Below are 25,596 nucleotides of genomic sequence, written 5' to 3' on the forward strand. Positions count from 1 at the left end.
ACGTTAAAGAAACGTCTTCTTGCATTCGGCAAGTCACTATTGGAAATTGGACCCCCAAAAAAGAGAATGATTTTTAAAATAAATGAATGTTATAATTTCTAATAACAGTCTTTTGAAAAGTATTCCTTGTCCTCAGCCACCTGGCTTGTTTCCACTTTTCAAAAAATATTTTTTTTAAAAATTTATTTTTTTATTTTTCGTATTTTTTTATTTTTATTGAATTTTTTTAATATTTTAATCAATTTTTTTTTATTTTTTAGACACACCTAACATAAATACACCTAAAAAGTAAAAAGTTATAAAAAAAAATCTTTTAAAAATTCACTAAATACCAAAAATACAAAAAAAATACTAAAATTCAGTATATTTTTTGTATTATTATGTATTTATTAATTTTTTCAAATACTTTTTCACAATTTTTTTATTTTTTAGATACATCTAAGTAAGGTGCATCTAAAAAATTTAAAAAAAATGTTTAAAATTTAAAAAATATTCACTAAAAATCAAAAAATACGAAAATCAAAAAAATCAATTTTAAAAAACTTAATCCAGAAAATTCAAACCAAACACACTATTCTGATCAAAATTAGAAACTTTATAAATAGATACAACCGCGATACCATCTTATTTAATATCATTGCATAATAAAATAAAATTAAAATAGTAGTATTATATGAATCAATTAGTGTATTAACTAGTATATTAACACTAAGTATACTATTAATATTGATCCCCTCATTATATAAATTATAAATACTAAAAATATTTTAAATTATGTCATATTATCAATTAATATACTAATTAATAAACTAATCAATGCATATATCTTTATTCAAATTAAAATATCATAGACTAAATAAATGAACAACTCTGTTCTCGTACCAACCCAGTCTTGTAGTCTCACTATATATTACAATATGTTAGGTGGGTCGCAATCACCGATGTGCCTGTTTGGTGCAACTTAAAAGCTAGTTATTTCAGCTTTCAACTTAATTTAAATTATTTTGATGTGTTTGGTTTAACTTATAACTTATAACTTATACCTTTTTGGAAGTCAGAAATCAGCTTATTCTTTGAGTGGGACAAGAGATGCTTAATTTATAAGTCAGAAATCAACTTATGTTTATAGTTATAAACTATAAGCTATTTAGGTATAAGTTATAAGCACTTTCCCATAACTCTACCAAACAGGGCTGATGTATTGAAATTTGACCCAACAGTTGCCGTATACGCCCCCATGTTTTAGGGTTATTTGAAGTGTTTTAAATAAGTGTACTTTTAACTTTTTTGAATTAGAAAATTAATAAAAAAATATGGATGTTTAGGTTAATTTTTTGATTTTTTATGAAAAAATGTGTATTAAAAAATTATATAAATAAGTGTATAAGAGAAGTTAGTAATGTAGCTCGTACAGTCTAATAGAGCAGTGGGCAAATTAAAAGATAGGAAATGATTGCCTCCTTTTCGGGCTTGAATTGGACGGTGTTGTTCGGCCCTTAGAGGTCCACCATGAGTCTTGTTTTGCTAATCGGAACCGTTTAATGTGTAGAACTCGTCGAGTAATATATGTTTGTAAAAACTCAAGGTGATCGGATATCGATAGCTATCTGATCGTGTTAGTTTTTTTGTCAATCGTTAATTATAACACCATCTATTTTTTATACAAAACTGATTTGATCATATAGTTAGCGATATTCGATCAACGTAATTTTTTACAGCCTTATAGTACTCGACGAGTTCTATACATTAAACGGTTCAGATTATCAAAACGAGACTCGTGATAGGCCTCCACTGACCCAACATTACCCTCCAATTTAATGAATATATATACCTTTTTTTTTTCTCTTTCCTTTTACAGCCCAATAAGTGCACTTCTAATCAGTTCAGTACCAGTTACGTCAACTAGTTGGTTTGTATTAAAATATTATGTAAATTAATTTTTTATATATTTTTAATTTGTGAATAGTGATAACTTTTTAACTTTTTTAGTAATTTTTTGACTTTTTAAATTTTTTTTAGAATGTCACACCAAGCCTTAATTTTATAACTCTAAAAAGAGTTTCAGTGATGTGATATGGTGTGATAAGGAGTGGGGTTCATATATAATGTGATATTATTACTGGTTTTTTTATTGTTTTACCATGGTATTAGCATTCTTTTTAAAGTTGTAAAATTAAAACTCTCTATGATTATTGATGTTTGGAAACACCAGCCAATCGTCGACCTGTAGTTTCGGTAACTGGTAACCTGTCAACACCGTGTTAAGGGCATCGCATATGGGCTGAAACACAATCGAACAATAATAAGTCCTCGCTCCACCACACCTGGGGTTCTCACCTATACGCAAACAGCATCGCATTCACAGTAGCATGGTCAATACACAATTCATGGACCCGTAAACGCCGTCGTTTATACAGTACTCCCTCAGCTCCCCTCTCACACGCTTCCCGATAATGTTGGTGGCTAACGTGAAAGCCGACTCTGCAAAAAAACCGCCCCGGTTCAGCAATGACGGTCAAACCAAGTTCGTTGAAGTACCCTTGGATGGTGGATTTAACGGTGGTAGTAACCTCGTCGAACTATGGACCTGCTGTAAAACCGCCGCCGATATTAAGAACGTGCATTTCAGGCAAGCCGAGCTGTGACGCCGCATCGAACACCACTTTCGCCACTGCTATGGCGGCTTTGTATGCACCAGAGGCCCCATTTGGTAGAGTTGTGGGAAAGTGATTATAACTTATAGCCTAACAGCTTATAGCTTATAACTGTGAACATATACTGATTTTTGACTTATAAATTAAGCTTATCCTCCCCCACTCAAAGAATAAGTTAATTTTTGACTTACAAAAAGCTATAAGCTGTATTGTTAAGCTGAACCAAACGCATCAAAATAGCTTAAATTAAGCTAAAAACTGAAATAAGCTAGAAATAAGCCCTACTCAATAACGTCGCTTCCGATGTGGGAAGATATGCCGGAGACGGTGAGGTTTGGGGGGCTTGAAGGAACGATGCGATCTCCTCTGGAAGAGTGCTGTATTTTGGACCGAGCGGGCATCTAGCGCCGCTGCCGTCCGGGAGATTTGACCCGAATGAGCAAATTGCAATTCGGTTCCGGATCTTAATTTTCTTTTTGACAATAATAAAACTATTTAAATTATTAATTGAAATATATTTTTGATATTATTAAAAATTATTAATTAACTTAATAATTTGTAATAAAAAAATATTTATTATAAAATTAGTAATTTTTAAAATTATAAAAATCAATTCACATTTTAAACAACCTAGGACGTATAAGCTCTAATGTACCCTAAAAAAGAATAGGAAAAATTACAAATACATCTTTTGAGATTTGTATAAAGTACAAATTCCCTCTGTGATTTAAAAAATTACAAACACGCCCTTTTTAAAAAACTTATTTAATAGAATTAACTAAAAAAATTAAATTCATAATTGTTCTCCGATACAATTATAAAATTACCTAACTTATTAATTGAAACATATTTCTAACATCATTAAAAATTGTCAATTGATTTGATGATTTATTAATAAAATGGGCGATTTATTATGAAATTAGAAACCTTAGAGGGTGAAATGTAATTTTTAGAACTATAGAGAACAATTTGTATTTTAATCAAATCTCAATAAGTATATTCATAATTTAGCCAAAAGAATAAATACGCAGACTTTTCAAATACTTTGGAACAATAAGGGCCATTTTGGGAAGTGGGTTAAAAGTCACTTTCCAACTTTTAACCCACTTCCATCTCTCACAAAAAGCCAAACAAAATCAAAAAATAGCTTTTAACCATCTTCCCAAAACACTCCTGAATGTCCAATCACCATCAATTATTTGGTAATTTATAGGTCAAACTCACTCATCAAGAATTCGTTTTCCTTACACCCAACCATGGCTGTGGCTATCTACAACTCTTGGCCTTGAAAACCCTACCGATCACCTATTCAGCTTTGTTGTAACGCCCTCAAAATAAACCCATAAATCATTCATTCATGGTACAAAAAATAGACAATATATTCCATAAATTAGAGTGTTTACTACAAAAGTGTTATATATTGACGTCAAAAGTAAATGCCCTACAGGCTTACAACTTTCCAAGTCAACACTTGGGTTCAACAAAAAAAAGAGTCTAACTCTTTATACAAAATAAGCCCTTGGCTTGATTTACATATAACACAAAAATAACATCAAAAGATCTTCCAGTCACTAAGCCTCCCAAGCCATGTCCTTGGAGGTTACATACCACCTGTATCTGAAAATGATATCCCATATAGGGTGAGCTAATGCCCAGTAGAGATATCCTAAACCAAATATGAGAATTAACTAAAACATTAGCATTCAATAAGAGGTTAACACATATACGTCGACCTATTATACAATCCAGTTCCATGACAAATAGTCCATGTTTCATTTCACTTTCCATTACTTTTACAATTTCGATTCACAAACATGGCTCAGAACTAAAACATTATCATTCGATAAGTGATTATCACGTGTAAACCAATTCACACCCTTCTCATAGCCCAACAACAATTACATCCATGTTTTCATCCACCTCCCTTATTTATCCAATTAAATTCCTAGATATGGTTCATTATCTAACCCAAGCAATTTAAGTGAGACTACCACTCAACTTATTAACCCCTCCATTTCCCACAATTCAGAATGAGACTACATCTCACGTAATTACTACTTCAATTGACAACTTCATTCATGCACTTTAATTATAAGGTTTCGGGACTTTTACCCCGGACACTCCGGCTAGCTTACTTATCTATGGAGTACATCCCCCATCTCCTCCCAAACAAAGATACATAAACAATGTATTAAGGTATATAAACACATATGGAGTACATCCCCCATCTCCTCCCGAACAAAGATACAAAGACAATGTGTTAAAGTATATGAACACATATGTGTGTGGAGTACATCCCCTATCTCCTCCCACACACTGGAGTACATCCCCTATCTCCTCGCTGACAAATATACATATATAATGTATTTAAGCACTCCATCACAGACAATGATCAATCAATACACATATTTGCTGTATTATTTCAACCGGCGTATTCAATGACACAACACGTTCGATTAGTTTCAGTTTTCCCTAATCAACATACAATGTCTACAACAATCAAGACTATCCTCCACCGATAGCCCAAAGCAGTTATTTCTAAACAATGAATAAATGCATCAAACAGATATAATATCAACATATTCCATAGGTGAGTGATTAATTTATCCAACTACACCATTCAATCCCATAATTTCCCAATTTCATTATTCTCAACTCAATTTCATATTTCCACATTTTCCCCAAATTAATTATACAAATTAATTTATTACAATAGTTAGGGCATTATTCCCCTTTCTCAAAATCAACCCCAAGGCTCACTTTCGCCAATCTAACAACAATAATTCCAATTTTTCAATACCTCACATACACATGGGTTTTAATATTTGAAAACCCCTCTTTCATAAATTACATAACAAACCCTAACTTTCCCAATATTACCCAACAATATCAACTAATCAAAATGACCCAAGTTTATGTAAAGACTCATAAGATGGAGTAGGGTGTCCCTACCTCGAAATTAGAAGCCCAAAGGAGAAGATGGTGAAAATCCAAAGTGCTCCAAATCCATAAATTTTTAGATTAAAAGAAAGCCCACACCACCCTTTATCTTTCTTACAAAGAGACTAGGGTAGAAACACTCAAGAACTAAATGAAACCCTAGAGAGAAGGTTTATAGAGAGAGAGAGAGAGAGAGAGAGAGAGAGAGAGAGAGAGAAAGAGGATGGATCTAGGGTTTGAGAAGAAAAAGAGTTCAAAAAGTGAAGTGTAATCCCGCTGCTGCCAACTGATATAATCGATGCTCGCTCGAGCGAAGGAATGGTCGCTCGAGCGACCAGACATAAAAAACCTCGCTCGAGCATAGAAATCCTTGCTCGAGCCAACAATTCGAAGCTTCAGGTCTGCAACCCAGAAGCACGCTTGAGCGAAGAAACCCAAAACATACAGCTTGTTCGCTCGAGCGAAGGAAAGCTCGCACAAGCCAAGAATCAAAACCATTAGGTCAAAAAGAGACGCAGACGCAATCCGAGCGCAAGACTTCTCGCTCGAGCCACCAGTTACAGGACCCAATTCTTGCTCGAGCGAAGGAACCTTGGCTCGAACGAAGGAACTAAAACAAAGAGCTCGCTCGAGCGAAGAACCAAAATTCTGAGCAGCAACCATTTGCTCCCAATCACACCCAACCTGTAACAATCCTGCCCAAAACATTCTACAACTTAAATACAAAGTATTGAAGGACGGAAAACAAGATATAATCAACAACCGGCACCCACGGAACCAAGTCCGGATGCAACACCCAAAGGAGGAACAACTGGGATCACTATATTTGTTCTTTCTTGTTCTTCTCCTTCTACTTTGTGATCACCCTTTACTACTTTCCTCTTCATTCAACTGCACTTAGCTTCAACTTCACCAATTTTAATGAAACACTTCAAAATGGCGACACAATAGTAGAAGGACAAGTTAATTTTTCTAACCAAGGCATCCAAATCACCGCTACAAACAAAACGTGGCAAGCCAGTCGAGCCTCGTATAAAGATCCTCTTCGCCTTGGAAACAAAGCTTTTGGAACACTGGCGAACTTCAACACCTATTTTTCGTTTGTCATTGATTCACAAGGAAACTTGAATTTTGGAGACGGGCTCGCATTCTTCCTTCTTCCTCATAATTCCACTTTCAAACTCAGACCAAGTGCTGCCATGGGTCTGCCAATGTTGTCATTCAACCCCCCTATTCAGACTCCATTTGTTGCTGTAGAGTTTGATACCTATCTAAATGGGGAATGGGACCCATCCAACGTTACTCATATAGGTATTGATATCAACTCTATGACATCTAATGCTACTGCAGCATGTTCTAATGACATAACGTATGAGAAAGAGAATGAAGCTTGGATTAGTTACGATTCTAGTTTGAAAAATTTGAGTGTTGTTTTCACCAGATACATAGATAATAACATAATTGAAACTACCCTTAGTTTTTCGATTGACTTGAGAGAGTACTTACCATAATGGGTCACAATAGGTTTCTCAGCTGGAACAGGAGATTATTTTGAGAAACATATTGTTAAATCATGGTCGTTCAATTCGAGTTTGCAATTCAACATGCCAACTAGTCCTAGTCCCAATCTTAGTCCCACTCCAAGCACCAATGCTACCTCTAGCCCTAGAAAGAAGGGTGAAAACAACAAAATAGCATTGGTGGTTATGGGATTGAGTCTTGGATCAGCTGCTTTAGTTGGTGGGTTGGCTTTCTTTGGCTTTGTCAAGTGGAAGAAAAGCAAAGCACAAGAAGAAGATGGGGAGATTGCTCATCATATGTCCATTGATGATGAATTCGATGCAGGTATCGGACCAAAGAAGTTTTCATATGCTGAATTGTTCCATGCAACAAATAATTTTACGGATGAACAGAAGCTTAGAGAGGGAGGATTTGGTGGGGTTTATAAAGGTTTCTTGAGGGAATCTAATTTTTATGTTGCTGTGAACAGGATATCAAAGGAATCAAAACAAGGAATGAAGGAGTATGCATCTGAAGTGAAGATCATTGAGGCATAGAAATTTGGTGCAACTACTTGGTTGGTGTCATGACAAAAACAAACTCTTACTTGTTTATGAGTTCATGGAAAATGGAAGCCTAGATTATCTCTTCAATGAAAAAAGTGTGTTGACATGGGCAATAAGGTACAAAATTGCACAAGGCTTGGCCTCGACATTGCTCTATCTACACGAAGGTTGGGAAAAGTGCGTGGTGCACAGAGATGTAAAATCAAACAATATCATGTTGGATTCAAATTTCAATGCTAAACTTAGGGATTTTGGATTAGCTAGGTTTGTTGATCATGGAAAAAATGCGCAAACCACTAATTTGGCAGGGACTAGAGGATACATGTCACCTGAATACCTAGTTACAAGTAAAGCCAACAAAGAATCAGATGTTTACAGGTTAGGAATTATGGCATTGGAGATAGCTTGTGGAAGAAGATCCATTCACGAAAATGTCGAAGAAAATCAGATGGTATTGGTGGAGTGGGTTTGGGACCTCTATGGTACCAATAGGGTTTTGGAAGTGGCGGTGGAGGCAAAGATTTGCCCAGATTTTGATCAGAAGGAAATGGAATGCTTGATGATTGTTGGGCTCTGGTGTGCTCACCCAGATCAGAATCTCCGACCTTCAATTAGCCAAGCAATTCATGTGCTTAATTTTGAAGCTCCATTACCCATTCTTGCAGCAAAAATGCCTATAGCAACATGTTTAGTTTTTGTAAATGATGATCAAGTGAAATTGAAGGAATCTATGTAATATAAATTAACGAAAAAATAATTTCTTCTATTATTTATCTGCAAAATATGTAAAAGAATGTCAATCAAGCTATATTTTAATTATGTTGTAATTCATGTTATGCAAGTTCCTTCTTTTTGAATATTTTGTACATATCTAATCTATCTATCTCATTTTGAATGTTATTTGCATATTTGAGGATACAAAAATTAATCAATAAGTTTTAATTAATAAAGACAAACTTACACTAGCTTAACAATTAGGGAGGCTAACGTGTTGGTCCTATTAAGTAGACTTATTATCTAATAAGTCTTATAATAATTAATGACATTTTTTATCATACACCATTAAAAAAATGTCATTAATTATTAATTTTTAGCAACAGTTTAAAAATTATGGTACAAAAAATGTCACTAATCATGTTTTAGCAATAGTTTTAAAAAAATCATTAAAAAAAAAAGTCATTAATTTTTAATTTTCAGCGACAATTTGAAAAATTCGTGACAAAAATTGGGGAAAAATTTGTGACAATTGTCACTAATCATGTTTAAGCAATTGTAAGTTTTAGCGACAATTTATAAAAATAGTGACAAAAAAGTCACTAATTGTCAATTTTTAGCGACAAGTAAAAAATGGTCACAAAAAAATATTTTTAGTGATGATTGTACTAGGACTTATTTTCAATAGAATTTGATGGGAATTAAATCCAACTATTAGAACCTATTAGTAGTTTACCCTAGCAAGTGCCCATAGTACAAGGGAATGCATTTTGTTATTATTTTTTTGATACATATTATGTATTTTTGTGACAAATATTATATAATATTTTGGTAAAAGTAAGACAATTTATGGTGCATGCAGAAATGGATTTCCTCATTTTTGTGTAATGTTATGTATTTTTGTGTTGGGTTACTTGTATCTATACACTTATATATAAGAGAGAGTTAGTACTTGCTACAGTACAAGATGGCTTCAATTTTTCTTTCCATTTTGCCCCTATTTTGTGTGATGTGTTTTCCATTTTTTTTCTTTATTATTTACTTTGGACAGTTTCGTAATTTTTATATTTTGTTTAAATAAGAATTTTATGGGAATGTTTAGAGATTAAAAATGTCAAATATTGTTACTTAGATAGTCATCTAAAAAATAATATATTTATTCAAGATACTCTTATGCCACTTCAAATTATTTTCCTCTTTTTATCCAATTAATAGCAAAAAATAATTAAAAATTTTTATTGCATCCTAATCAAACATAATGCAATAATCTCCTATCCTCACTTGAAAGTAATGATATGCAAATAGAATTAGGAGAATAATAATAATAATAATAATAATAATAATAATAATAATAATAATAATAATAATAATAATAATAATAATAATAAAACTAGAGTTTTAACCCTGTAACAAAATAAATTCTAAATTTTTTATTGACATGTCAATTTAAACCATAAACTTTTGATTTGTTTTCAATCTAACCCATTTGTCTATTTTTGTTAAGTAAAATAAATGAAATATATATATATATATATTAGTCATTAAATTCAACGAAAATTATATTTTAGATATTTTCTATACACTTATATTCAGTTTAATGACTAAATATAATTTTTTTGTCCCTTTTATTTAACAAAAATAGATAAATAGTTTGCATTGAAAACAAATCAAAAATTTAGAATTTAAATTGATAAAATTAAAAATTCAGAATTTATTTTGTAACATGGTTCAAATCTTGGGATTTTTTTTTTCTTGTAATTTTTCCAATAGAATTTTAAACAAATTTATGTATAGAATAATATAACTTCTTCTGGTTATTTCATTTTCAATCAAAATACAATCTATCATTGTCTCCATAATTTCAAAAACATCATTGACACTTCATTATAAATATTTTTTTTCCCTATATAATTTATTTATTTTTTTTTGTAGTTGTGAAATTTAAATTTTGTTGGCACCATAAATAGATAATTTTATTATTAGTTATTATTTATATAATTTCAAGACATGTGACATTCTCCTACTCATTTGGAGGTTGTGAGAAATTATGAATCATTAAACACATGCGAAAATATGATGGACAACAAAGTGGAGAATATACAGTATGAATTGTAGATTAAAGGAAGTTATGCATACATATAGATGAAGTGGAAGATCATGGAGTGTGAAGTGTGGGAGATGGAAGGATATGATAGTTATTAGGTAGTTTTTGTCTACAAATATTTGTCTACAAATATTTGCCTATAAATAGTCATTCATAGCTATATTGTAAAGGACATCAAACTCAAATCAAAGAAAATTGATTTCTATTCTTCTTTTCATTTATATTTTATGCACTTCATTTTCAAAGCATAGGAGTAGAGGTAATTAATTGTCATTTATATTTCATTCACTTTATTTTACACCTCATTTTCAAATCATAGAGTAAAGGTAATTAATTGTCATTTTGATTGTTCACTTAATCATCTTTCTTTGTCTCCATCATTTTTCTTTTAATTTTTCTTTTTTGTACACTTGGCAACTTTAAAGGACTCTTAATTGAGGTAAAAGAACCGTCAACACAATTGCTTGATAATTGACTTGAATTTAATCTGTAAGGATTTTTCAATCCTTGCTGACACGTTCGCATTTATGATATTTTCCTTTGTAGCTACTGTTGGACCATTTTAATATCTTTTATTTGTTTATTTATATATTTTGTTCATGAATCTTCTTTTGTCTTGTTCATGAAGGGAGATTCATTGTTTTGGTGACCTTTTGTCTTGTTCATGAATGGAGATTAATTGGAATTCATGAACTCGGTGGTGAGTTAATATTTGGAGACTTTCCATTTTTTCTAGTTTAATGGTCATTATTATTTTTTGGTGCAAATTGTAAGGACCTGGTGGCCTATAATAGTTCCTCTCATCTACTCTTTTCTACACCAACTATTGTTTATACTTGGGAGATTACTAGCAAAGAATGGTATTTTTCTTAGTGGAGCTTTGGGTTCATCATCTTGTGCAGAGTTGGTCTGAACCATACGACAAGTGGTCGCGCTATAGTATCCTAGAGGGGACAAGTCATAGTTTTGTGACTGCTGCATCAGTATTTGGGTTCTTTCTACCGCAGTAGGCTTGATCTCTTTAAAGAAAACGAGATATCTGTGCCTCAACCTGATCTATTTGTATCTCATTTTCTTTGCATTATTTATCAATGAAATATAATTCTTCTGGTATTTTCACCAACAATTTTAAGGAGATCAACCATGGAACAAGTAACAGAAAAAACCAATGATGGAATTGGAGATCTCAACAAGCCTTTCAAGTTCAAAAGAGTTCATTTTAAGAGGTGGAAAGGAAAAGTTATTTTTTACCTCAACCTTTTGAAAGTTACATATGTTCTTACCGACAAGAACACAAACAAAATCCCAACTGAGGAAATGAATGATGAAGACTACGAGGCATATGAAGAAAAAGTGGCTTCCTATAATACATATGAGTATAAATGCCTCTTTTATCTCTTAAATTGCCTTGCTGATCAATTTTATGATTACTATGACACCACTTACACTTCCGCAAAGAAAATTTAGAAAGTTTTACAGACTAAGTATGATACTGAAGAGACAGGAGCAAAAAAGTATGCAGCTAACCGATTTTTTTGCTTCTAAATGGTGGATGAAAAATCTATTATGAAGAAAGCACAAAATTTCCAAATGATAGTTGCAGAAGTAAGATCTGAAGGCATCAAGATTGGTGACAACTTGGTAGCTACAGGACTTGTTGACAAGTTACTGCCATCTTGGAGAGAATTCCAAAAGAGCATGCACCACAAACAAAAAGAGACTTCCTTAGAGGCGTTGATCACTCGTATCCAAGTCGAAGAGAAGGATAGAGGCCAAGATGCATTAATAACACAAGAGGGTAATGACAATTCTACCACAAAGGTAAACTTTGTTTCAGCAAATAATAACTTACCCAAAGGTCACAATTCCAAGAATGCTTATTTGAAGCCTTATAAAAAGAATATGAAGAATTATGGTAAACCTCATAATAAATGGATTAATCCAAATAAGTACCAATGTCCATCACCTCCACAAAATTTTGCATGCTTTGTCTGTGGCAAAAGTGAGCATATTGCTCGAACTTGCAAATTTCGAAAACATACACCTACCCCAAAGGCTAACGTTATTGAGAAACCATTTGTGGCGATGATTACAGACATTTGCATGGTTAATTATGTGGACGGTTGGTGGGCAGATTCTGGTGCCAATAGACATGTTTGTTATGATCAAGCTTGGTTCAAGGTGTGTACTCCCTTTGATGATGAGAAAACAATTATGCTTGGTGACTCTAGTCAAACCAAGATACTTGGGAGTAGTGAGGTTGACGTTAAGTTCACCTCTGCACATGTGTTTACTTTGAAAGACGTGCTTTATACACCGTCCATGAGGAAGAATTTGATGTCAAGTTATTTGTTGAATAAGGCTGGTTTTAAGCAAACTATAGAATTTGATCAATATGTGATTACCAAGAAGGGTATTTTTGTGGGTAAGGGTTATGCTTGTGATAGGATGTTCAAATTGAATGTTGAGATTAATAAACCATCTACCAATTCGGTTTACATGTAGTCTTCTATTAATTTTTGGGATGCTCGCTTGTGTCGTATTAACAGTAAATATGTGGGAATCATGAGTAGTTTATGATTAATTCTTAAAGTGACAAAAAAAATTTGAAAAATGTGAAATTTGCAGTAAAGCAAAAATTACCAAGAGTCCTCATAAAAGTGTTGAAAAAAATATCGAATTGCTAGAATTATTTCATACTAATTTGTGTGAGTTTGAAGGAATTTTAACTCGGGGTGGTAACTGATATTTTATCACTTTTATTGATGATTTTTCAAAATACACAAACGTATATTTATTAAAAAATAAAAGTGATGCGTTTGAGAAATTTAAAGAATTCCTTCTTGAAATAGAAAATCAATTCGGTAAAAAGATTAAGAGAATTAGAAGTGATAGAGGTCGGGAGAATGAATCTCTTAGATTCAACTCTTTTGTTGAGTCATTGGGAATTATTCATGAGACTACTCCACCATATTCACCTTCATCTAATGGCGTACCTGAAAGAAAAAATAGAACATTAATTGACTTGACGAATGCTATGCTTATTGATTCAAGTGCTCCCTCAAATCTTTGGGGCAAGGCTATTTTGATAGTTTGCCATGTGATTGTAGACACCCCATTTTGACTGGCCCTAACACTTGGGCACTTTCTTTTGATTACCCGATGATGATAATTAGAATGTGTTTCTCACAGAATCCTCAGTAAAAGAGATAGAATTTGAACTTTAATCCCAACCTTCACCATTATGGCCAAATCGTTTTAAAATACTAAATATTTCGCTAGTTTAATATTTTTTTAATTTTGCATACTTTTATTCATATTTTTGGTGTTTTTATATAAATTGGTATAAATTATATATTTTATATATATAAAATAAAATAATAAAAAATTATATTATTATATTATATGTTTAGTATTTTGGTATAAATTATATATTTTAGATATTTTAGATATTATATTATACACACATATATATATATATATATATTATAAAGGAAAATAATAAAAAAATCTTTTTATGTTGGTCAGCCTTCGGCTGCCGACATCCAAATCAAACATAAGGTATATATATATTATATTATATGCATATAACCATATATTATATAATAATTCTATAATTATATTATTATATTATTATAATTTGCTTATATAAGGACACAGATGGTGAGATTTCAAAAAAGGGGGAGGCCCAGCAAAAAAAGAATGAGGCTAATCAGAGAGAGGAAAATGAAGTGGTGCGAGAGAGTTTGAGAGAAAAAGAATCAGAAAGAAAGAAAATTAGTTTTTTTTTTTGTTTAGAGAGAGAGGGAAAATAAAATATTTTCTTTGATATTTTTATTTCCATTTCATCAATACACCATTCAAAAACCAACCACTAAAACTGTAATTCCAAATTTTGGATTGAGAATTGAGAACACATTCCACAAACTTGAGAGCAATCAAAAGAAAGTTTGTGACTCAGAAAATTCATCATTTCCCCAAAAGGTGAGTTTTCGCAAATTTTCATCTAATTTAAAAATGTGATATAATTTGTTTAAATACATCATTTACTTCTTTTCACATAACTGTTTTTTTTTTTTATCGCTTTAATGGGAAGGTTGCACCACCCATATATCTGCTGTAATTTAAATATTGTATATAAACTGTTGTAATTTATTACTTTAAATAATTTACCCCACCGGATGAATAGTAACCTCTAGTGGTAAATAGTAACCCCGACGAGAATAGTACCTCCGGCGGTGAATAGTAACCTCCGGCGGTAACTAGTAAAACTGGTAGGTTTCTCTCAAATTCTTTTGGGGGCTACTTTTCAACATCTAAACTATGTGATTTGAAGTTGTAAAAGTGGAGGGGTTAGCCACCATTCCTTCTACTTGTTTACTAACTTGATCCTATTTAATTTTGCTCGCTTTTTATAGCTTAATTTTCGCACTATTGTATGCTATTTAGGGGGCTGTTTAATTTATTTCATTAATTTATGTTTTAAACATCAAGTTTGTTTGTACTAACCAATTAATCAACTTCGCATAATCATCTATGCAACCTCCCTCCATTCTTTGCTTATTTCGATTAAAAAGTTGTGAAAAATTAAGATTGTGGTTCAAGTATAAGAAATGAACTCTTCCATGCTTAATGGTTTAATCTCTTTGGAGATTCATTACCAAAGGTATAAAACGCTCTATGCTTAATGGTTTAATCTCTTTTGAGATTCACTACCAAAGGCATAATACGTTTTATGCTTAGGAGGTTCATTACCAAAGGTATAAAATGTTTTATGCTTAATGGTTTAATCTCTTTGGAGATTCATTACCAAAGGCATAAAACGTTTTATGCTTAGGAGGTTCATTATCAAAAGTATACAATGTTCTATGCTTATTGATTAAATCTCTTAGAGCATTTACTACCAAAGGCATAAAACGCTTTATACTTAACGGTTTAAATTCTTTGGAGGTTCATTACCTCAAATGTATACATGTTCTTATACTAAAGCGCAATCTTTTATTTTTCATTTCTCTTTATTCATCAGTGTTTTACTTGTAAGGGACTAATTGACCCTTGGGAATCACTAAGAAAAGTGTCATTTTCACTTATTATCAAGTTTGGATTTCAAGTCATTATCACTCAAGTTTGGGTTTTTCTAAGTCATTATCACTCTTTTGAGTTTGACTAGTCCTTGTTGCACATCTTGAGTTTGACTTGGAATCCCTTATCGCTTGTAAATAAGTTTGACTCTTCCTTTGTAATTTCTCCCGAGGAAAATAAGATTTGTTTCTTGGGTTAAGTTGATGCTTGTTTCTCTTTATTGCGTTTTGGACTTAGTGGACGTAAATATCACTTTTGCACAAACAGTAGAAAAGATAAAGAAATGGAAAGGTAATAAAAAAGGCTAATAAAATTGGTTAAAATTGGATTACAACCAACATAAAGAACCAATATGATTAATTGAATTTGGTCGGACGTTATACCGAATTTATTGTGTCAAGGCTTGTCTTGCATCAATTCATGATAATTTGATGAACCTTGAAGTGTCTCGACTTCCCTTCTTGAATTCACTTCATGATAGAAGGGAGGGGTGGTTGTTTATTCATTGCATTTATTAATCATTGTCCAAATTGTATCCGAGATCATCAAGCAATCAACTTGCTAATTGATGATTTTGGAGATGATTCAAACCCTCTCTTGAGTATTTTCTATGATAGAGAAGGGTAAAACAAAGACACACATGGCTAGGAATACCTTATCTGCACTGTTTCACCTCAAGTACAAAAAACAGATTTCCACAAGAAAACAAAGTATTGGATTTATTTGGGGCTCGACTGAGTCGCATTTTGGGGTCGGCAAGGCTCCAATAAATTGCAAAACAATACACTTTTGGTTGAAAGCAGTAACCAGGGGTGAAACAGAGAAAATCTCAGCAAGGCAGACAGAATAATTCCTGAGGAGCATCGAGTAATTATTGCAAATTATTATTGTAATAAATTAGACAGCCCCTTTCATTTATTATTAATTCGGCTTTGTAATAATTATTTATTCGGACATTTGGACATTCAGACCCTCCTTTACGAGGACAAATATGTAGTAAGTTGTATGTCTTCCAACCCCCATTCTTTCTCCCTTTTATTTCACTGCTTATGATGGTTAGATTAGGGACATCATGTTTAATTAGCATTTTCCATGATTTGCATCCATTCGTTTACATGCATAAAAGTTCGGCTTATCATATTATTCAAATGTCAAATTCAAACTCCTTACTTGCATACATGCGCTATCACATGACTTGAATTGACTCACATGCCATACTAGTAGCCGAACCTTAATTGCACGTTGCTTGTGTTGCATTAGTCATTAAATTAGGATCACGCTTTTTTTTTTCTAACTATTTGCTTTCTTTTTGGACTCGCCTTAAGACATTAAGATAAGCATTTTTGCTTTAGCATATTACATAAGTGTGAATGCTGTCATATCAAACATACTACCATGAGGCTAACTGCTTATTTGATATACCTGTTTGAATGCCTGTGGATGAAGGCTAATCACTTGAATTGGGATACTTTGATTCATGTATATATGAGATCACCATTTTAAGTGATACATATTCAAAACACTTTTTTTCAAAACAAACACGAAATCAAACATTCCAACTTTTCGTGAGATTAGTCTATACTTGTATGTTACATATAGAGCAAGAGCATATAATGTATATAAAAACTACATCATGATTAGTAGAGGCCGATCTTTGATCGGGTGAGTGGGGTGTTCAATTATTGACATTCCCCTCTCATACCTAAGTCCCTGAACCAAGACACTTTGGTAACGACGGACTAATGGCCTTTCGCACGAGTCATGGGTTTCCTAAATTTCCCAAAATAAATATTTAGGTGGCGACTCTGATATCTGGAAAAGCAGTCCATTTTTGGCATTTGATTCAACCATCAATTTTCCAAAAGAAATTGTCGGATTTGGACTCTTTTTGTATTTTCACTGTTTCACATTGCACTTGTGAAATCAGAACCAGAACCAACACACAAGTGGAGTCTGAACTGTAAGGGCTATTCATTCTTTCGAAAGGAAGTGCGAAAAGCCGAGCTACAGTTTCTGGCGACTCCGCCGGGGAATTAGAAAACTTGACTCAAACATCATGATGTGAAATTTTATCTACATAAATATGTTCTTTGCATTGCATTTGCATTGGTGCGCCTAAGTCCCTGTGTTTGCCATCTGTTATTCCTGGACGGTTTGCCAAAGGCTTGCCTATAAAGCTTGCTAAAAGGCTGACCGGTCATGGGCTTTATCAAGTTGGGAACACAACCGTTGGATCTGGATTACCACTGTACCGCTTGATCCTCCTTTCACTTCTCGGTGTTAGGTGTGAGAGGTATATTAGGTAGTCTTTCTGAGGTACCCTTTGTGACTATTTGACTTAATGCATATAGTACGCTCTAGTGACTATTCAAATTAGGACAGGATACTACCCGTACAAGATGTTATGAAACCACATGCTTGAAATAGTGAAACCTAGATCATGTCAAAATCTAGGACAGGGTAACCCTACCCCCTCATAAGGGTGTTTTGATTTTTTTTTTTTTATGTGGTATGTGCTTTTACAGTGAAATATACAGGGTGGTTCATAGCAGTGGTACAAATGAGCAATCGGTCTGAGAAAAAAGTTTAGTGGGGATCACAATTCAACTGCATGTTGTGATTAATTGAAAATTGGGGCTGAAGTGCTGTCCGTTTTTTTAAAATATGTTTTCTTTCTTTCTTTTTGCTAGGTTGTTTTTCATCATAGCTTCAGAAAGACTCAATATCCCCCGAGTTGTTTGGACTCATTCTCGTAGGCTTTGTAAAACGCAAGATCTTGTTGAAAGTCAACTAGTGTTAGTTTTTCTCCCGCCTGTTACTCGACGAAGAAGGAACAAACAGTCAGCATTAGTACCAAGCATTCAGCAAACTCCTATTCACTCACCAGCACCTAATTCATCCAGTCCAACAATGGCACAGAACCCAGCACAAAACACAGAAGAAGTTGCTGCCATGATGGCAGCAGTCCAAAGGATTATGGATACGGTCAACCAACGGATGGCCGCACAAGATGAAGTCATCGTTGAACTGCGACGCCCATCTGGGGCATCTGCATCCACTATACATCCGGTCCTGGCTGCCCAGCCAAATCCTAATCTCCCTTCACCACTGGAAACTCCTTAGGTCCCAGATCCTCAGGAGATGTTTCCAACAGCTTCAACTTATAGACCTCCGGTACAACCTCCTACGGGAACCATTCCCTTCGATATGAATGAAGTTGATCCAGCTGTGATCAAAATTGCTAGGCTTGAGAAAGCCTTGAAGAAATCATAGGGTTTCAATTCAATTTCCGACATTGAGGACGGGTACACTGAGGCTTCAGTCAGGTTGCCAGAAAAATTCAAAATGCCTCACATCGATAGATTTGAGGGGAGCGGGGATCCGATTGTGTTTTCAGATGTGTTGAGGCCCATGGGTTTATCTTGGGCACAAAAAATCTCATTATTTGGGAGGACCCTGTCAGATGTAACAGCCATCTAGTACGCCAAACTGGAGGACTCAACAAAGCGGAATTGGGAAGAACTGTCTGAGGGGTTTGTTAACCAATACTCATACAATACTCAGATAGAAGTAACAATCAGTGAGCTGGAAGCAACCACTCAGAACCCTAAAGAACCCTTCATTGACTTTGTGGCAAGATGGAGGGCAATGCAGCCAGAATGACGAGCAGACCTTCTGAAAGAGAACAAGTCAGGTTAGTGGTCCAAAACCTCGAGCCAGACATGTTGCAGAGAATGATAGTGGCACTGTTGTCCACATTTGCTTCCTTACATGAGTTAGGGGTTCAAATGGAGAGCGCCTTCAAAAAAAGGGAATCATCCACAGAACAAGTGAACCACCTGCAAAAAAGCCATTCACTCAGAGTACCAATGCTAGTACTAGCACTATTCCACAGCCTGGAGATGTCAGTACCATTGCTACATCATCAGCCAAGATGGTCGATCCCTTTGCTGCTACCACAAACTCATAAACTTCACAAAATAGTCAACCTTGGAACCGAAGATCTTTTACTTCCCTCCATATGAGTCCAACCCGCGCCCTCAAGGTGTTGATGGACAAGGGGCATCTCAAGCCTCTTGATCCTCACCCTCTCCCAGACCTACTGCCAGCTAGACATAACCCAACCCAATATTGTACTTTCCACCAACAACATGGCCATCATACAGATTCATGCTATTGTCTACATCATGAGATCCGGAATCTCATTGTCAACAAAGTCATTGCCCCTCCTAAACCAAATGTGACAACCAACCCACTTCCTACACATAACCAAGTCCCTCCCCCCAGAAATATTAACCACATCCAAACACTACCACCTACCTTCAACCCAAGCACATATATTACCTCATCCCACCTACCAAAACCAAAGGTGGTTATTCCAAAAGGCACGGATATGTGCATGTTGGATCTAACCCTACAAATCCAACCCAAAAAGGTTGTGACAGGAACAGAGAAAGAGGAGAGTGCATTAAAGACAAGGTTATTTGATACCTATGTCATAGAAAAGGGGGCTTCGCTTGCAGAGGAGTATGATCCCAGCTTTTACATTGTGGCCATTGATCAGCCAAAACCAGTGGTCCTATTGCTGAATGTTCTCAGTGTCAATGCTATTGGGGAAGGCCAGTTAGGGCAACATCAGAATGATTGGCCTGAACAAGGCCTAAATGACTTGGCCAAACTGTAAGAGAATCTAGTTCAGATAGAAGAAGACCTAGCCAATCTCTACTTCTTTGAAGAAGAGGAAACAAACAGTGTCCAAATAGGCTGGTTGGATTCAAATCAGCCAGAAACAAACAACGGTTGGTTTGGTGACGAAGAACTAGATGAGGTGGAACAGACAAAAGGGGTCAGGAAGGAAAAAGCTGAGACCACATCCATTACTAGTACATAACAAGTGCTGGAATAATTCCAGCTGGAGAGAATGGAAGAAATTCAAAGGAACATGGCCTTGCTAGAAACCAAAGCCACAGTTGGAAAAGGAAAGCTATGTTGCTGAGGGGCGTGATGTGAACATGCTCCAAGTAGATTCTGATAAAAGATTTGCCATGACTGTTGGAGAGTGGTGGAAAGATAATGATCTGAGTCATGCATACACAGACGAAGGGTGGAAATCCAATACCCCTAACAATACGTGGTATACAGACGAAATCAGTCACATGACTCGGAGTGGTCGGTACTTCAAACCTGCAGCTATAGATCAACTAAAATCCTCTAACAAAGAGGTTGATAACACCAAAGAGAAGGACTGTGAAGACAACCTGGTTTTGAAATAGCTCAAGAAGATTCAGGCAGATATCTCAATCTGGGGATTGATAATGGCTTCCCAGGAGTATAGGCAAGCATTGCTAGAGGCAATGAATCACACCAAACTTCCTATCGACACTACCGCTGATCAACTGGTGTTGTTAGTCACATCCAGCGATGTTCCACCAATGACATATTTCACAGATAAAGAGCTGCCACCTGAGGGTGCCAACCACAACTGACCCTTGTATGTAACTCTGGAGAGCCAAAAGAAATGGATTCCAGTAGTGTTAGTAGATACTGGATCGGCGATCAATGTGTGTTCGGCACGAACTGCTTATACCATAGGTTTGAGGCCTGTTGACTTCACACCCACAACTCAAGCCATCCGAGCTTATGACAATACAAGCCTGGATGTCATGGGAACATTCAAGAGCCATATCCTGATCGGCCCATCCGAACATAAGGTAGAATTCCATGTAATGGATGTTCCGGCTACCTTCAATCTACTGTTGGGAAGGCCTTGGTTGCATCAGATAAAAGCTGTGTCATCAACAGGCCATCTGTTGGTGAAATACCCTTTCAAAGGTGGGATTGCTACGGTCTATGGTAATTTATCAATCCACCCTCCCCAGGGAACTGCCACACTAGTGTTGGAAATCATACACGGGGAAGAAGATGTATTCCTCTCTGGCTTCTCACTAACAGAAGCCCGGGTAGTCCAATCTATCATGGCAGAAGCTGACGGAATCTATGTGAGTGCTCAGTCCATCTACATGATGAATAAACAGGGGCATATGCCTAGATCAGGACTAGGAATGAGTGGCAGGCAAGGAGACGCTGTTACCAAGGAGCTGATTCACAACCTCCACACTTTTGGGCTGGGATACAAACCTACTACTGAGACTTGGCAAAGGAAGTGGGTTGAATTGAGAGGAAGAATTAAAGCAAAGAAAGATGGAAAACAATATAAGTTAGTTCACAAACCAATACGGGGAACCTTGAACGGACGCTTTGTTCGCCAAGGGGAAGATTTTCCCTTTTGTGGATTTCCAGAGCCTTGGTTTGACCAGGAGACGAAGACAATCTATCCCGGGTTCGAGATCTTCTTCAGGCACCAGTTATTGGAAGAGGAAGATGAGTAGATGGACCTGAGTACTAATACACGTCAAGGCAAGACTGTAACTGTGAACGTTGAAGAAGAAGAGCTGTTGGGAAAAACACTGACTGACCTACTAACAAATTCTACTGTCAGAACTGAGTCTGACAACTTACGGGATAGTTTTACTATCTCAATGATTGGGGATAAACCAGAAGCAGATTTCTCAAAACTTATTGTGGATGCATCTGAGGCTCTACACCTAATCTGGAAATTTGAAAAGGGCATCATCAGCAGTTCTGAATTGGATAATAAGTCCGAATCTGATTCCATCGAGTCTGTAGAGGCGGTGTTAGATTCGAGTTCTTCTGAGTCTGGTACTTCTGGGAGTGGTAACCCGAATGCCAAAGTCCTGTCAAAGTCTTCTTTTAGTTTTTCTTTTGAGTCAACTGTAACCGAGGACCCAGACTTTACTAATGGGAATGTCATAGAGTTTGCTTATTTCTCTGTGCTTTAGTTTGTTGCACTGATCTTGATTTTCAAAATTTTGACTTAAACGAAGAGGAAGAAATTCCTCAGGCTTTGAAAAATTTGGTTGACCAAGAGGAGGAGAGGCACGTTAAGCCCTGCATAGATGAAATCACTACAATTAATGTGGGTACTGAGGAGGATCCCCGTTTGGTCCAGATCGGATCCACGTTGTCTTCGGAGGAACACGAGCCTTTAATCGCTTTATTAAAAGATTTCAAAAATGTTTTCGTGTGGTTCTACGAAGACATGCCTGGAATAGATCCTAAGATTGTACAGTACCGGATCCCTCTTAACCCCGAGGCCCGACCAGTTAAATAGAAACTGTGCAGAGTTCACCCAGATTGGGCATTAAAGATTAAAGAGGAGGTCAGCAAACAGATTGATGCAGATTTCTTGATGGTATCTGAATACCCGACTTGGTTGGAAAATATTGTTCTGGTTCCAAAGAAGAACGACAGAATTAGGGTTTGCGTCGACTTCCGGGATCTAAATAGAGCAAGTCCGAAAGATGATTTTCCATTGCCACACATTGATGAACTAGTAAACTTCACAGCTGGCCATGCTTAGCTTTCATTCATGGATGGATTTTCTGGGTATAATCAGATTTCGATGGCACCGGAGGATAGAGAGAAAATTGCTTTCACCACGCCGTGGAGTACCTATTGTTATAGAGTTATGCCTTTTGGACTGAAAAATGCCGGGGCTACATATCAGTGGGCCGCAACTGCCATTTTGCACGACATGATCCATAAGGAGGTTGAGGTGTATGTGGACGATATGATTGTCAAGTCTAAAGAGCAAGAAGGTCACTACACCGCGCTAGAAAAATTCTTTGAGTGGATCAAGGAGTATAGACTGAGGTTAAACCCACAGAAAAGCACCTTCGGGGTAACTGCAGGAAAAATGTTGGGATTTCTGATTACACAAAGGGGAATTGAAGTAGATCCCTCCAAAATCAAGGCCATCGTAGAAATGCCACCACCAAGGACTGAAAAGGAGGTGCGCAGCTTTCTAGGTAAGGTTCAATTCATAAGACGATTTATTTCAAAATTAACCTTGACTTGTGAACCACTGTTTGGTCTGTTGAAGAAAGGAAAGAAATTCCAATGGGATGATCGGTGTCAGTTCACCTTCAAGCAGGTTAAGCAGGACCTTCAGAATCCTCTTGTATTGTCACCACCAGAACCGGGGAAACCATTGATCTTGTATTTATCAGTAACAAATTCAATCATGGGGTGCATGCTAGCACAAGAATCAAAAGCGAATGTGGAGAAGGCCATCTATTATCTAAGCAAGAAGATGCTAGAATATGAAACTCGCTACACTCCTCTCGAGAAAGCTTCCTTAGCTTTGGTTTGGGCAACAAGAAAGTTGAGACACTACCTGTTAGCTCATTCTGTAATTCTGGTTTCGAGCTTAGATCCCATCAAATATCTCTTTGAGAAACCAGCACTTACGGGTAAGCTAGCTCGTTGGTTGCTTCCTCTCTCCTAGATTGACCTCAAGTATGTCACATGCAAATCAGTCAAAGGGAGAGCTGTAGCGGAATTTCTGGCGGATCACCCAGTAGAAGGAGATGATGAAGCAGTGGAGTATCTATTCCCAAATGAAGACATCCTGCAGATAGAAGAGGAACCATGGACAATGTACTTCGACAGAGCGTCTAATCAGTATGGTTATGGGATCGGTGTGTTGCTCATAGCTATAGACACCCTATTTTTGACCAACCTTAAGACTCAGACATCATCATTTGAGCACGCGATGATATCACATGTTTGTGCTCATTTTTAGTTTTCAGAGTTTTCGGCTGAGTGCCTCACCTCCAGGCCTCTAAACTCTTTGTCTTTGACTCGGTTTGTGGACCAATCCATGTTGACCTTGCCTGGAGGGAGAGAGAGGTCTGTAGACCACTTTTCCCTCTTGTAGGCTGGTTTCCAGTTTCCGGAGCCTTCGGCCGAACGCCTTGTCTTGCTTACCTTTTGGTTTGGTTTTGAACCAAACCTTGTTTTCCCTTCCCTGGAGGGAGAGAGAGGTCTGTAGATCACTTTTTGTGGTTGTAGACCACTTTTTCCTCTTAGAGACTAGTTTTCGGCTTCCGGAGTCTTTGGTCGTGCGCCTTGTCTCGGGACCACTTAACGTTCTCCTCTTGGCTTGGTTTTCGAAGCATGCCTTGTAGCCTTTGCCTATAGGGACACTGAGGTCTGGGAGACCACTTTTTGTGGTCATAGACTACTTTTTCCTCATAGACCACTTTTGGTGCCCGTAGACTAGTTTTCGAGGCTTCCGGCTGCACGCCTTGACCCACGGACTTTCGTCTTTCATCCTTTTTGGTTTGCTTTTGCCACAAACCTTGTTTTCCTTGCTTAGAGGGTGGAGTGAGGGTTGGAGACCAATTTCTCTCCCTGAAAACCACTTTTCTTCCCCGCTAGCCAGTTTTCTGGTTGGCCAACTGGCCTTGGTGGCCTTTGGACCACCAAAAGTGATCGGCCACCTTGCCACCACCTTGTTTTTTGTGTGCAGACCACTCCTACCCTTGGCCGACCACTTTGTCTCCTTGGAGACCACTTTCACTAGTCGGCCAACCAGTGTAAGTAGCTAGCCGACCACTTCAAGTGGTCGGCAGCTTTCCTGCAGTTTTTGCAGAGTTTGTGGATGCCAACTGTGCCAGCTGGAGTGCACAGATTGTATCCTCCACACTTATGGACGGATTTAACCAAGCTTTTAGCTTCTCCAAGAAGCTAAAATCTTGGAGTTTTATAAGAGAGAGGCCCTCTCTCCCTTCTCCAGGTTCAGAAAATTTCCTTAGAGCTATACATATATCTCCCTCTTTATATTCCTCTATATATATATATATATATTTTGTGCCTTAAAGTGTGTTGTTTCTTCACTTTTGCACTACAACTCCTAGCCACACACCACCATCTCTGAGCTGAGATCCGTGGAGGTGGTATTTGGGTCATAAAAGTTGGATTTGGGCTGAAGCAAGTGCTGTTGTTGCAGTGCTTCAAGGGTAACCCTTTCCCCCCCCCCCCCCCTTTTTAAGCTTTATTTTGGTTACTCTTTTAGCCATCTTTGCATGCTTATTTTGGCTTGACTTTCTACTGAAAAAAGTTCTGATTTCACATGCTTGAAATGTTTGTTTAAGGCTTCTTTGGTGTTGGG

At 36.2% G+C, this 25,596-nt stretch overlaps 1 protein-coding gene and 2 pseudogenes across 1 annotated transcript; 2 read left to right on the forward strand and 1 right to left on the reverse strand.

Annotated features, from left to right (window-relative positions):
* Positions 1 to 1,158: 1,158 nt before the first annotated feature.
* On the reverse strand, positions 1,159 to 3,912 carry LOC114311096 (ornithine decarboxylase-like; annotated as a pseudogene).
* Positions 3,913 to 6,793: 2,881 nt separating this feature from the next.
* Positions 6,794 to 7,651, forward strand: LOC114311097 (L-type lectin-domain containing receptor kinase IX.1-like). Its single transcript, XM_082897321.1, has 2 exons — positions 6,794 to 7,004; positions 7,119 to 7,651. The coding sequence occupies exons 1-2, from the start codon at positions 6,794 to 6,796 to the stop codon at positions 7,649 to 7,651; spliced, it is 744 nt and encodes a 247-aa protein (XP_082753447.1).
* Positions 7,652 to 7,715: 64 nt separating this feature from the next.
* Positions 7,716 to 8,396, forward strand: LOC145803940 (L-type lectin-domain containing receptor kinase IX.1 pseudogene; annotated as a pseudogene).
* Positions 8,397 to 25,596: the final 17,200 nt, after the last annotated feature.

Source organism: Camellia sinensis, chromosome 12 (genome assembly GCF_055761805.1).
Source record: "Camellia sinensis isolate YWXY chromosome 12, ASM5576180v1, whole genome shotgun sequence".
Classification (NCBI taxonomy): Eukaryota; Viridiplantae; Streptophyta; class Magnoliopsida; order Ericales; family Theaceae; genus Camellia; species Camellia sinensis.